Source organism: Miscanthus floridulus, chromosome 9 (genome assembly GCF_019320115.1).
Source record: "Miscanthus floridulus cultivar M001 chromosome 9, ASM1932011v1, whole genome shotgun sequence".
Classification (NCBI taxonomy): domain Eukaryota; kingdom Viridiplantae; phylum Streptophyta; class Magnoliopsida; order Poales; family Poaceae; genus Miscanthus; species Miscanthus floridulus.
In genome coordinates this window covers 85,918,575-85,931,439 of record NC_089588.1, presented here as the reverse complement: position 1 = coordinate 85,931,439, position 12,865 = coordinate 85,918,575, and the positions used below count along the sequence as shown (strand labels likewise).

At 49.1% G+C, this 12,865-nt stretch overlaps 1 protein-coding gene across 1 annotated transcript; it reads left to right on the top strand.

Moving 5' to 3' along the window:
- Positions 1–411: 411 nt before the first annotated feature.
- On the top strand, positions 412–3,497 carry LOC136482308 (uncharacterized). The gene is made up of 4 exons (XM_066479522.1): positions 412–538; positions 674–850; positions 1,022–1,285; positions 2,075–3,497. Exons 1-4 carry the CDS (start codon positions 533–535, stop codon positions 2,132–2,134), a joined length of 507 nt encoding a protein of 168 aa, XP_066335619.1. The 5' UTR covers positions 412–532; the 3' UTR covers positions 2,135–3,497.
- Positions 3,498–12,865: the final 9,368 nt, after the last annotated feature.

Here is a 12,865-nt window from a genome sequence, read left to right as displayed (position 1 = left end):
ATACCTACGCACGGCCTGGCACGCGCTGCGGTCAGCACCACTGCTGGCTGTGCGCCTGCCCTGCGTAGTACGCACGCACGCCACAGTCCCACTGTCCCACATAATGGCCGCACCGGCAGCGCGCGCTCTGGGCTCTGCACCGCAGGACGCACTGTTGACTTCCGCTCTTCCGACCACAGGGGACCGTGTCCGTCCGGGGCTCCGGGGTCCCCGTTGCCGCCTTCTCTCCACAGTTCCATGGCATGGCACGCACGCTGCACGACTGAGCCCATCCTGCTGCAAGCCTGCAACCACCTAACCCCATCTGCAGCTGGCATGCGGCATGGACGGACACCATACCAACGTCCCACTCCACACCACTCTTGACTAGTAGCAGCTCTCCCAAGCCTTGCTCTATAAATAAATATATACATATGCACGCCTGACGCCTCGCCCTTCACCTTCCCCTGACTGACTCCACACTCACAGTTGACACACTCCTCGACCCACGACTCCGATCAGCCTACGACAACGCTTGGAGCAGCCGGCAGCCATGAAGGTATGTATAGCTCACTCCTCTGTCGGACGACCAGCCATCAGTGCCTTCCCCATCGATCGTCTTGGTCGTCTGCTGCTGATGGATAGCGTGAGGATCGCTTCCGACGCCTTGTCTTGATTTGTGTTTTGTGAGTAGGCGCGGACGAAGGCGCGGGCGAGGCGGCAGCGCATCCCGGCGTTTGGGGAGTGGAACTACGCCTACGTCGGCGCCGGCGACTGGCCTGTCACCCAGTACTTCGACTCCGCCATGCAGGCCGGACGACTCGTCGTGGCGACGATACCGCCCTCCTCGCCGCCCAAGCCTGCCAACAAGGTGATCGATGATGTAGTTGCTGCAACTATCCATAGACTACATACATTTTTTTTTGTTCATCAAAACACTTGTGTTGAGCCGTTATGACAGATGGTGAAAAAGCTTAATGTTATTAGTACTTGTACTGAAGTTCGGATGCAATGTCGTTGTTGGGTTGCTCGTATATGCTAGGTGGTGAAGTGGAGGGAAGAAAGCGCCACACTTGAGCTGGAGGACGAGGACGAGGACGAGAAGCAGCGGCAACATGTGGTGGTGGGGCTGGGCGACCACGGTGGCGCGGTGAAGAAGCAGGGCAAGCAGGGGAGCCTGGTGGTGGCCCACGACCGCGTCCACGCCTCCTCGGCCTACAAGGCATGCCGGGTAGGGGCGGCGGTGAAGGCCATGGACCAGGACCTCTACCACATCCCGCCCGACATGCTCTGCCATGAGCCCAGGGTTAGTACTAGTAGACGCTCTCATTTTCACTCATCAAAAACTACATTCAGCTGGCTACTGCACAAATTCATCATGGACAAGTTAAAACATACGTAATAGATTTTGGCCAAACACGCACGCTCCCTCCGTATTTTAGCCATGAAAAATCCGAACATAGTAGATTTTGACCATTGATTTATCATACTATATTGTCAATCGCTAAAGAATCAATATCATTGCAAAAGCACTTTGAATACAAGTCCACTGGTACAAGCTTCAAAACCTAAACTTGTATACTCTTCGAATAATTTGTCGGTCAAAGTTTATGTAAGTTTAACTTTTTTTCTAGTAAAAAACTTCCTTTGTTTAAAAAAGAATGCAATTTGAGCATAGTACGAGGTTAAAGTTTGTTGAATTATACTGTGTATAAAAGTATTAATATTTATGAGATTAAATAAATATCATTAGATTTGTTATATGATATACTATTTTCATAATATATCTATTTAGTGTCATGTTTCTATTTCTACCTATAACACATTTGGTTAAAATGTAGATATGTTAATACAGATTGCATTTTTAATTGTATTTGTTTTAGGATGGAGGTAGCAATATTAACATTCTGAGATGGAGCAAGTATGATTAACATTTTGAGTAGTCCTAGTTATGTAGTCCTTGCCACAGTGATCACTGGTTCAGTGTGAAGCCAGTGTTCTTTTCTTTTTTTTTTTCCTGAGTCAGAGCAATGGAATATAGTACTACTGTCAATAGTAATAAGAAGTTGCTGTTCCTTTTTCTAATCTTGTGCAGAAACGGCTGACGAGGAGGAGCCTCTGGATAGGCTGCCTGGGTCTCGACTGCGTCGCCTAGGGATCCACCATGCCAGCCATCTGCTGCGTGCCCGATGAGGATGACTGCTCATCATGCGTCGCCTCTCGCCTGCCTTGTTTTGCGTGTGCCTCTCCCCCGTCCCGTCGTCCACCGTCCTGTAAAGACACTCCGTAGCAGAAAACCATGTCCATCATGGTGTCACTCGTCATTACACCGTCTCCCTCCTCCACTGTCCACTGTCAGTGTTTTGGTCCTTGCTGTACGCGTGGAGTGTAGTAGCTAGACTGGCAGTGGACGGACGGATGCGACTTTGATGTGGCCGTGCCTGCCTCACTGCCTGACGCCCCGTTCCGGCCGGCAACGTCATTTCCCCGTGCTGGAGACCACTCGAGCGCTGCTTTTCCGATTTCCATGTCGTGCGTGCCGTTGCCTCTCTTACCCCGACTTCCGTGCAGGAAGAGGGAGGTACTGTACGGCCCCGGTGAACCCGGCGGAAAAGGTTGTGCGTTTGTGGAGGGGGAAAAAGGTTGACATGACATCATGGCCTTGTAGTATTACTTGACGCAACTCTAATTAAGGTCTTGTTTAAATTTAGGTGTTTGATATTAATAAAAAATCCATCGATAATCCGTGGGATAGAATTTATTAAGCTTGATTGATCTGTTATTAGCATATGTGTTACTGCAGGACTAACTAGGTTTAAAAGATTCGTTTTGTAAATTAGTTGAATCTTAGTAAAATAGTCGTGAATTATGTAATTAGTTATTCTTTTAGTCTATATTTAGTACCTCGTCTATACTTTGTGGGATAGAGAGCAAATTTTAAAGGAGAAACTAAACCAGGGCAACATATATAAACTTGGAAACTATCAATCAGGATTACTATATCATGATTTGGGCTTAAGTGAAAAAAAGACCTAACAGGTGGGGGGTTAAGCGTAAAAAAATCTTAACTCGTTCCATTTATTTGATCAGTATCTAATTGGTAGGTTGGATTGGACTGACCTGAACAAAGTCTAAATAGTTTTTCTAAAAGAAAAAGAGCTTAAAAAAGCCTTGTTCTATGGGTGTCGCTGTCGATGTGTTGCTTGTCTCCATGGGGTTGAGCTACCGTGATAAGATTCCCTCTGGGGATTTGGAGTTGACAATGATGGATTAATCACGTCTGCCCTCTCAATCATGCTAGCTAAGGTTAACACATTGCAGTGCAACGGTGGTGCGCTAAAACTGAAAGGAGCAGGACATGAGCGCGGCCGCAGGAGGTGCTTCGACGTGGGCGTCGTGGCGAGCGCGCTCTATGCCGTGGGCGACGACGTCACCGGGCAGTACAACTGCTCCAAGGCACAGCCAGCTGTAGAGGGTAACCGTATACGTGTACATCACTTCAACAAGGTACCGGCAGGAGGCGGATCCAGAATAAACAAATGTTTTTTTTGAGTTAATTCCTCTGTCCCACCAAGATGACGTTATAGAGTTGGTCACGTAGATCAAGGAGGATAAATACCTACATTACTCCTTCACACCTGCTACCTTTCTGATTTTACATGCACCACAGCACCACTCACCTCTCTTTGTTTTCTCACCTCCTGGCGACGCAAAGAGTAGCTGAGCAGGCATGGACGGACCGATCAGCTTAGGCTGGGATGGCTATAACGTCTTGCTTTGGTTGACAAATTTTGAACGCTACAACGTTATGTATTATAGGATGGAAGGAGTATTTAGAGATTCCTCGTATGTGTACATCACTAAAACTGTACTATACATGTACATCACTTCAGGATGGATTCCCGTTTCCACGCTAGTGATCATTACTTAGAGATAGGAAATAGGCCCCGGCGTCGCCCCCACGCCTGGCGACTCGGGTGGCGACTCACCTAGCGCCGCCCCCACCTCTCCCATCCCTCTCCTGCCGCGCTGCCGTCGGAGCGAGCCGTCGGCAGGGCCGCGCCACCTACCAGGATGGCGGTGGCAGGGCTCCCTCGTGTGGTGGCAGTGAAAGGGGTGGTGTGGGCACTCCGTCCTCTTCCCCGTCTCTCCCCTCCCTCCATGTCAGAGCAACAGCGGCGGTGGGTGGCGGAGCCCGCGCGGGCGACAACGCGTGAAGGAGCCAGATCCGGCGCCTGGATGGCCTGATCCGGCGTCACGCGCGGTGACATGGCCGGGGGCAAGCGGTGGCTAGGGGATGGTCACAGCTGGTGCACTGGGTGATGGCGGCTAGCCAGCCCGGCCTTGTGGCTGGATCCAGCGGTAGGCTGGCACAAGAGGGCGGCGGCAGGCCTCTTCTCTGCTCGTCCTTCCTCCCGGCTATGGTGACGGCGGCGGCGGACCAGGCCGCCGGGGCTAGTGCCCGAGTGGCTAGATCCGGTGTCCAAACGATCGGATCCGGCGCCCAGGCGACTGGATCTAGCGCGCCATTGAAGGGGACGACGGCTGCGGCAGCACGGTGATGAGGTGGCAGTGCGGTAGTATGGCAGGAGCGTGGCGGCGCGGTGTGCAGTAGCGACATGGAGGCACGGGAGCCGCGCCTGGCTTTGGCGGGCGCGGGATGCTCGGTATGGCGGGTGCATGAGCTGGTCGCGTGGGCAGGTGACTTGCAGGGCGGCAGTCACGGGACAGCGGCTGGCTGAAAGGTCCTTGGGTGGTTTTGGTAATTAAGTGACAACCTAGGTGGACTAATTGTGTTTATATGAGATACACAAGTAATTAGTCCACAGGTACATGTGTGTGAGCAACATATGCCATGGAGGTGAAAATGGCTTGGAGATGTTGTAAAGCTCACACATGTGATGATAAAGGAGCTCATTGCACATGAGACATGACATTGAGTCATGTGATCAAGGTGGAGAAGATCAAGACAAGACTTGACTTGATGGGCCAGTTGCAAGCATGAAGGGCAAGTCAGAGGCTTTAGAGCGATGGACCATGTGGTGGTGAAGCTTGAGCAAGACTTGGCACCGATGGACGAAGGCCACAATGAAAAGCAAGTAAAGTCAGGATCGTTGAACCAATATGATCGCGTGATGATATGAAGTTGATGATATCATTGTTGATCATGTTGGTGCATGCGTTGCATCGACATTGGAGGAGATAGAATGGAATGTGCAAGGCAAAGGTATAACCTAGGGCATTTTATTTCACCGGTCATAGTTGTGTAGAGAAGTTGATGACCGGGTTTAGGATAGATGGCCGTACTATCAAGAGGGGCAAACTTGTTTGCATATCGGTCATCTAAGTGCCACTCGAGTGATCTAACTTTGCATCGTTGCTAGGATTGAGTGGCATGGCAAGTTGAATGGCTAATCCTTTGGAAAAGGTTTGTGAAAATGCTAACACACATACACATGGTGGTGTTGGCATATTTACAAGGGAGATGAAGTTGGAGTTGATGTGGATCAACTCGGTGAAAAAACGGAGGCAAGGGTTCGAAACTCCACCGGCGGAGTATCCGCCCGTAGAGTGCGGACAGTCCGACGGTGCCACCGGCGCCCTATACGGAAAAGACAGGATCTCACAGAGTGCACCGGACACTGGTCACGTGGTGACCGGACGCTGGGGTCCTACGTCCGGTCAATGGCTGTAGAGGCATGCAGGCGTCGGTCTTCAACCAGACGCTGGCACTGGAAGTGACCGGACGCTGACAGGGTGCGTCCGGTCAGGCTGACGTACGGTGATGTAGGCGACACAAAAAAGTTGGAGAAGGACCGGACGTTGACGCTGCGTCCTATCGTGACCGACCGAATGCGTCCGGTCGCGACTGGTACCTTACTGCAAACGACTAGACTCTGGGGTTGCTGCGTCCGGTCAGTTTGAGTAGCTGCGTTTGGTCATCACTTGACCGTTGAGATCAAGTGATTGAGGTTGAATGGAGGCGACACGTGGCAAGCATCCGTTGACCGGATGCTGAGGTCCTGCGTCCGGTCGATACGACCGGAGCATCCGGTCATCCCGAGTTTTACCTAGTGAAGGGGTAACGGCTAGTTTAGCCTATGGGGCAATAAATAGAAGGTGGCCTCGTCCATGGCTAGGGCAGAGCACCTCGAGGGACTTTGTGTCCATGCTTGTGAGGCTTAGGAGCCCTCCATCTCACATATGCTTGATAGTGATCATCTGATTATGTGAGAGAGCGATTCTAGTACTATTGCATCGTGAGGTTACATTGGGTGGCACTAGGTGATCGAGTTGCAAGCCGGTGGTACTTGTTACTCTTGGAGGTTGCCACCTCCTAGACGGCTTGGTGGTGGTCTCCGTCGAAGCCCGCAAGAAGCTTGTGCGGTGCTCCGAATAAGAGCTTTGTGAGGGGCATTATGCTCATCCCGTGGGAGCCGCAAAGAGCAACTCTAGTAAAGCGTGTCATTGAGCTACCCTCACTTTCGGGGTAGGTTCTTGCGGTGCCCGACGTGTGGGCTTGGCGGGTGATGCCAATTAGCCGCCGAACCACCAAGTGAGCGGTCGACACAACGGGGACTAGCGTGTTGGCAAGCACGTGAACCTCGGGAGAAAAATCACTGTGTCAACTTTATTCTTCCCGTTGGTTTGCATCCTCGTTACACAAGCTTGTAATTACTTTCATATACATTGTGCTTGTGTAGTTGCTCTTGTAATTAGTTTGGTTGTATAGCTCACTAATTATCTTCTTGCTTGTGTAGCATAGAACTAGCTCCCTAGTGTGACTAATTTGGTTTGTGTAACCTTGTTAGTCACTTTGCTTAGTTTGTGTAGCTAAGTATTTGCGCTCTCTAATTTGACATTGGTTGCCTTGTTATTGAGCATTGCTAGTGAGCTTAGTTGGCTTTGTGCTTTTGCTTACTAGCATATGTAGGAGCTTCCTTGTTGCTTGAAGTACTAGTGGCATAGATTTGTGTGACCTTGCTTCTAGAATTGGTTAGGTGAGCTCTAGCTAGCCTGACACCTTTGTTGCTTAATTAGTATCTTTGGAAGGTGCTAGAGAACATAGATAGAGTGGTGTAGTCTTGGCTAGACCGATAGTTGTAATTCCGCACTTGTTTTGGTTAGCCGACGCGATTAATTTTAGAAAGGACTATTCACCCCCTCTAGTCCGCCATCTTGACCTTTCACTGGCGCAGTGGACAGACCATAGCCTTCGATGTGCACGGGATTGAGGCGCCATGGCAAAAGCTTTGTCCCTCTCGAGCCGATGATGGCGACGTCTACGGACGTCATTTTCTTCCTTGGAAGCGTCTATCGAACGGTCCTCTCCCGGCGTGTCCTTCTTGTGTGAAAACCTTGACCTTCTGGTCAGGCAATGGTGGCGCTGGTGGCGTCACATCCCTCCTTGGAGGCATCATTTTTTGGAAGCTCGTGCTCGGTCAGTCTGCGGCGGCAGCCTGCATCGTGGTGACGAAGGTGGAGGCCTAGTTGAGGATTCAAGTTTGCGGTGTCCACGGCAGAGGAAGGCAGTTAGGAGGAGGGTGTTGGCATGGCGATGGAGGGCATCACATCTGCTTGCCAATGGAGGGCGATGGTTTCGTGGGACCGTTTCGCCATGAAGTTGGCGAGGAGGTTGGCGTGGGAGGCGCCCACGGAGTTGGCGATGTGGCTAGCATGGGAGGTGGTGGCTAGTAGATTTATGTTGCCGAGGTGACCTGCATGGTATGGCGGCGGGCAGTCCTGCACAACAGCGGCTGTTTCCGGCGCAAGGAGGCATTCTGGCCGGCAGCTCGAGGATGTGTATGACAATTCTTACTTCGATGAGGTAGCTAGGTCCGGAAGCTACGGTGTGCGAGCTTGGATCTCGGTGGACGAGATCGGCATGGTGAGCGCCAGAGGCTAGTTGCTCACGGTTTGGTTTGGCAGCTTGCAGCGGGTTACGGCAGCTAGCCTTGCTTGGCGGTGGCTAGTCCGGTGTGGTACATCGTCTTCATAGACGGTACAAGCGGATCCAATTGCGGGAGGACTACACGGTTTGCAGCGACCTACGGCGGCTAGTCCTGCTTGGTAGCAGGCTTGCCCCGTGTGGATCATCGTCGGCAACGACGGCGCGAGCGGTGACGATGGTGTTTTCGGCCTAACATCCTTAATCGTCGGGTTTTGGCGGCGCAGTGTGGTGGTTGGTGGTTCTGTTTTTTCTTCTTTTTTTTTCTGGGTTGAGCCTCGGCGTTGTGTAGTTCGTGTCGATGTCCCAATCCGACTGACTAGAGTTGTTTTTTTCTTTTTTATTGAGTTTTATTGTCGCTGTTGTATCGTTGTGCCCACTTTAGGATCTTCTTTTAATATAATCAACAGCTCTCCTGCCTGATTCATTTCAAAAATCATTACTTAGATATGATTACTTAGAGACTGGTCACTGTAGCATAAAAGAGAGCACAGAACCTAGGGGGTGTTTGGATCCACCTACTAAAATTTAGGAGGTGTGTTGAGAGGATGTTATATGAGGTGTTCGGATACTAATAAAAAACAAATTACATAATCCGTCAGTACTCCATGAGACGAATTTTTAAGCCTAATTAATCCGTCATTAGCATATATTTACTGTAGCGAAACATTGTTAAATCATGGACTAATTAGCCTCAAAAGATTCATCTCGCAAATTAGTCGCAAACTATGTAATTAGTTTCATAATTAGTCTATATTTAATACTCCATGCATATATCCAAACATTCGATGGGATAACGACTAAAATTTAGAAGGGGCAACCCAACACCCCCCTAAGTCTGAGCCTTTAATGAAATGGTGCTACGTACATGCTTGCCTGATGGTTTTTGAGATGCTGCTGCTCTCTCCTGCCACTTCTACTCGGCGACAAGAAAAAAAAACATGGCGAGATGCAAACCGACTGATGACTTGCTGAGCTCTTTGGGCTGCTGCTGCGTTGCATACCTGAGAGTTGGAGCCGAGCAGCTGCTGATACCGCTGTACCTACAACACCGTCAGAGAAACAAAGAGTGTAGACAAGAAAACAAGCAGCTGAAGTGAAAATTCAGGTTGATGGCACAGCTGCAGAAAGATGAAACTAAGCAGCAGTTTCTCAGGTTCTGAACTGAAGCCTGAATAGCAGGTGCATTTCAGATAGTGCACAGGACTCAGGAGCGATTGGAACAGCTGTACTCTATCAAATTGAGCCAACTGAAATCTGATGGACAAGTAGTCTGAAGCGTGAACTCGCATCATCATGGAAAAAGAAATCGCAACCAGATCCATCCAAAAATACCAAAGATCTCTTACGAATTTCTGAATCCAAGAAACCTAAGAAAGTGGGAAACTTCGGGAAATCAAAATTTCGTGGTGCTCAAGTGAAAGATTTGTTAGGAGATCACCATAGCCTTGATAACACTTGTCCTAGCACCAAAATTTCTCAAGTAATCTGCCCCAAAACGCAGCAAAACTGACGAACGAAAATTATCTAAAAATAGCTCCGAAAAATCACAGAAAAAGAAAATTTTCAGATTAGGAGAGGAGATTGAGCGGAGAACGAAAATGATCTTTGGATTACTTACGAGGTCCGATTACAAGTCACTCCTTGCAAATCAAAGCTATGGATTAAAAAAAGCTTAAAAACAAGAGTCTCTCCTCCTCTAACCCTAGCCTTCTCTCACGGACACACAAAAGTGAGAGAGACCCTCCAAGAATGGTTGTCCAACCACCCCTTCACATATATATAGGCACCCGTGAAATATCCAGAACGCCCTTGTATGAAGTACTTAGCCCAAATATCCCAGTGTTAATTCGTCTGAGTTTTTCTTCAACGATCCAATGGACCTGGCGTCTTCTCAACTTCGCTTCGCCTCTATTTGCTTCGAGATGCCACCACGTGTTCGGCGATCCACCACTCCGGTTTTGAGGCTCAAACCAGTCAAATCCGATTCCGATGGTTTTGAGGCCCAAATCACCAAACCGTCCTGAAAGCATCTAGGCCCCTAGTTGGATTTCGGTGATTAATGTCAATACAAAGATTACTATGACTAACGTGTGTTTTGCAGAGACAAGTAAGTTAGGTCATGGTAATGGAGATCGATTGGGCAATCGAGGTTATCATGCCCCTACGATGGAAATCGTTTCGGTTTTCAAAGGATGGACGACAAGGTTAAGGATGACTAGTTCTAAGTGTCGATTGGAGTTGGAGAGACACTTAGAGTAGTTTAGGACTTTGTTTTTCCTTTGGCCGTACTATGAAGGGGGGTATGAACGGGTAGCTTGACCTAGTTGAGTCTAGTGAGTTAGGTGTGGTGCACACTTGTTAAAACTAGCTCTAGGTAGCTCCTATGAATGCCTAAGGTCCTTTGGAGCAAACTTCATTCACATATGTTCGGAAGTTGGAAGTGAATGGAGGGTCAAATACTGACCGGACGCTGGCTCCGGTGCGACCGGACGCTGGCCGCAGGGTCCGGTCAGTTCATTTGACCGAGAAGATCAAGTCTGGTGTGACCGGACGCTGGGAGGTCATGTGACCGGACGCTGAGGGCCAGCGTCCGGTCAACTCCAGTAAGGGTCCAGACTTGAAAAAGTGTGACTGGACGCGTCCGGTCAGTGTGACCGGACCCTGAGTATCCAGCGTCCGGTCGTTTACAGTAAGCATCCAAGAGCGACCGGACGCGTCCGGTCGGTACTGACCAGACCCTGACAGCGTCCGGTCATCACTTGAATGCTAGTTCGCGGGTTGAACTGACCGGAGCGTCCGGTCATCCCGCAGAAGCTCATAACGGTTAGTTTTTCAGGCTGGCTTATAAATAGAAGCTCCACTCGTGAGTGGAGCATCCTTTGCTCATTCCAACAGCTGAGAAACACGTTTGTGAGTGCCAAGAAGAGCAAGATCCTAGTGAGGTGTTTGTGATTTAAGAATCCAAGAGAGTAGCCTCACTAGCAAATCAAGAGTAGCAAAGTGTGCATCCATCTTCTCATTAGGCTTCGCGTGGTCAAGTGAGAGTTCGTGCTTGTTACTCTTGGTGATCGCCATCACCTAGACGGCTTGGTGGTGATTGGGAGTTTGGTGTTCACCCGGCGGAGTTTGTGGGTGACCCAACTCAAGTTGTGAGCGGCTTTAGGTGATTCGCCGCGACGGAGTGTCGAAGAATCAACCCGTAGAGAGCACTTGATCCTTGCGCGGATCAAGGGGGAGCTACACCCTTGCGCGGGTGCTCCAACGAGGACTAGTGGGGAGTGGCGACTCTCCGATACCTCGGCAAAACATCGCCGCGTTCCTTTCTCTCTCTACTTACTTTGAGCACTTACTTTGAGTATTTACTTTGAGCAATTCAATACTTGTTTTACATCCATAGAATTGCTTGCTAGAGTAAGTTTGGAACATAGGTTGAGAGGTTGTTGTGCATTAGTTTGATATAAACACTTTCCTAGGCACAAGGGGTTAATTGGGCTATCCGTAGGATTTGATTATTGCAAGAGAATTTAGAATTAGCCCAATTCACCCCCCCTCTTGGGCATCTTGATCCTTTCAATTGGTATCAGAGCCTCGTGCTCACGTTTTTAAGCTTAATCGCTTAGAGCAAGATGTCTCACGGGGATGGACCTCCTCCTATCTTTGAGGGAGATGATTTTCCATATTGGAAAATCCGCATGGAGGCATGCTTAGAAGCTCTAGATGTTGGAATTCTTAGAGCCGCCTCTCAAGGGTTCCCCGCACCTAGGAATGCCGCACAACTTCAAGGCGATGAAGTGAATTATGAGAAATGGAATGCAAAGGCTCGCAACACCATTTTTAGAGGCCTTTGCAAAGAGGTGTTCAATCGTGTAAGGAACCACAAAGACGCCCATGCTCTATGGTCGGACGTTTGTGCGCTCCATGAGGGAACCAAGAGTGAGCGTGAGGAACGCTATCATCTTGTGATTAAAAAGCTAAATTCTTTTGAGATGTTTCCCAAAGAAAGTGCTAATGAGATGTATTCTCGATTAAATGTTCTTGTAGAGGAAGTCAATGGGCTTGGACTTACTCAAATGTCACCATCCGATGTTGTGAGAAAAATCTTGAGTGTCCTCCCCATTGATAAATATGGGCACATTGTGACCGTGCTACATCAAGGTGATCTTTCCACCGCTACACCGACACAAATCTTGGGAAAGATCAATGCTCATGAGATGTACATGCACATCACACCACAAGATGGCTCATCCTCTACAAAGAAGAAAGAGAAGGACCTAGCATTCAAAGCTAGCCAAGACAAGGGCAAAGCAAGACTTGAGTATGAGAGCTCAAGTGATGAAGATGATGAAGAAAGCCTTGCCCTCATGGTGAAGAAGACCACCAAGATGCTAAAAAGGCTAAACAAGAGTGGCATCAAGTTTGATGGCAAGAAGAAGAAGTTCTTCACTAGCTCAAGAAGAAAGCCAATCTCCGAGATGGATTGCTACAATTGTGGCGAACTTGGTCATCTAGCTCATCAATGCACAAAGCCCAAGAAAGACAAGTTCAAGAACAAGGGCAAGAAAGATGATTCAAGTGATGAAGATGAAAAGAAGAAGAACAAGCCATACAAGAAGAGAGATGGCAAAAAGAGGGAGTTCTACAAGAAGAAGAAGAGTGGCAAGGCCTATATTGTCGGTGATTGGCTCACGGACATTGATTCATCAAGTGGATCATCCGATGATGATAGTGACGATGAAAAGGTGGCCGCCATTGCTATTGATCTTCCATCCTCACCACCACCATCGCCATCATCCTCTACACACCTATGTCTTATGGCCAAAGGTGAACGCAAGGTAACCAAGAGTGATGATAGTAGTGATGATGAACATGCTAGTGATGATGATAGTGATAGCGATGATGATGACTCACCTACCTATGATGATCTTGTCAAAATAC

Coding starts and splice junctions, on each gene's coding strand:
- LOC136482308 (XM_066479522.1), top strand. Junction 851..1,021: donor CGCCCAAGCCTGCCAACAAG/GTGATCGATGAT, acceptor CGTATATGCTAG/GTGGTGAAGTGGAGGGAAGA. Junction 1,286..2,074: donor TGCTCTGCCATGAGCCCAGG/GTTAGTACTAGT, acceptor AATCTTGTGCAG/AAACGGCTGACGAGGAGGAG.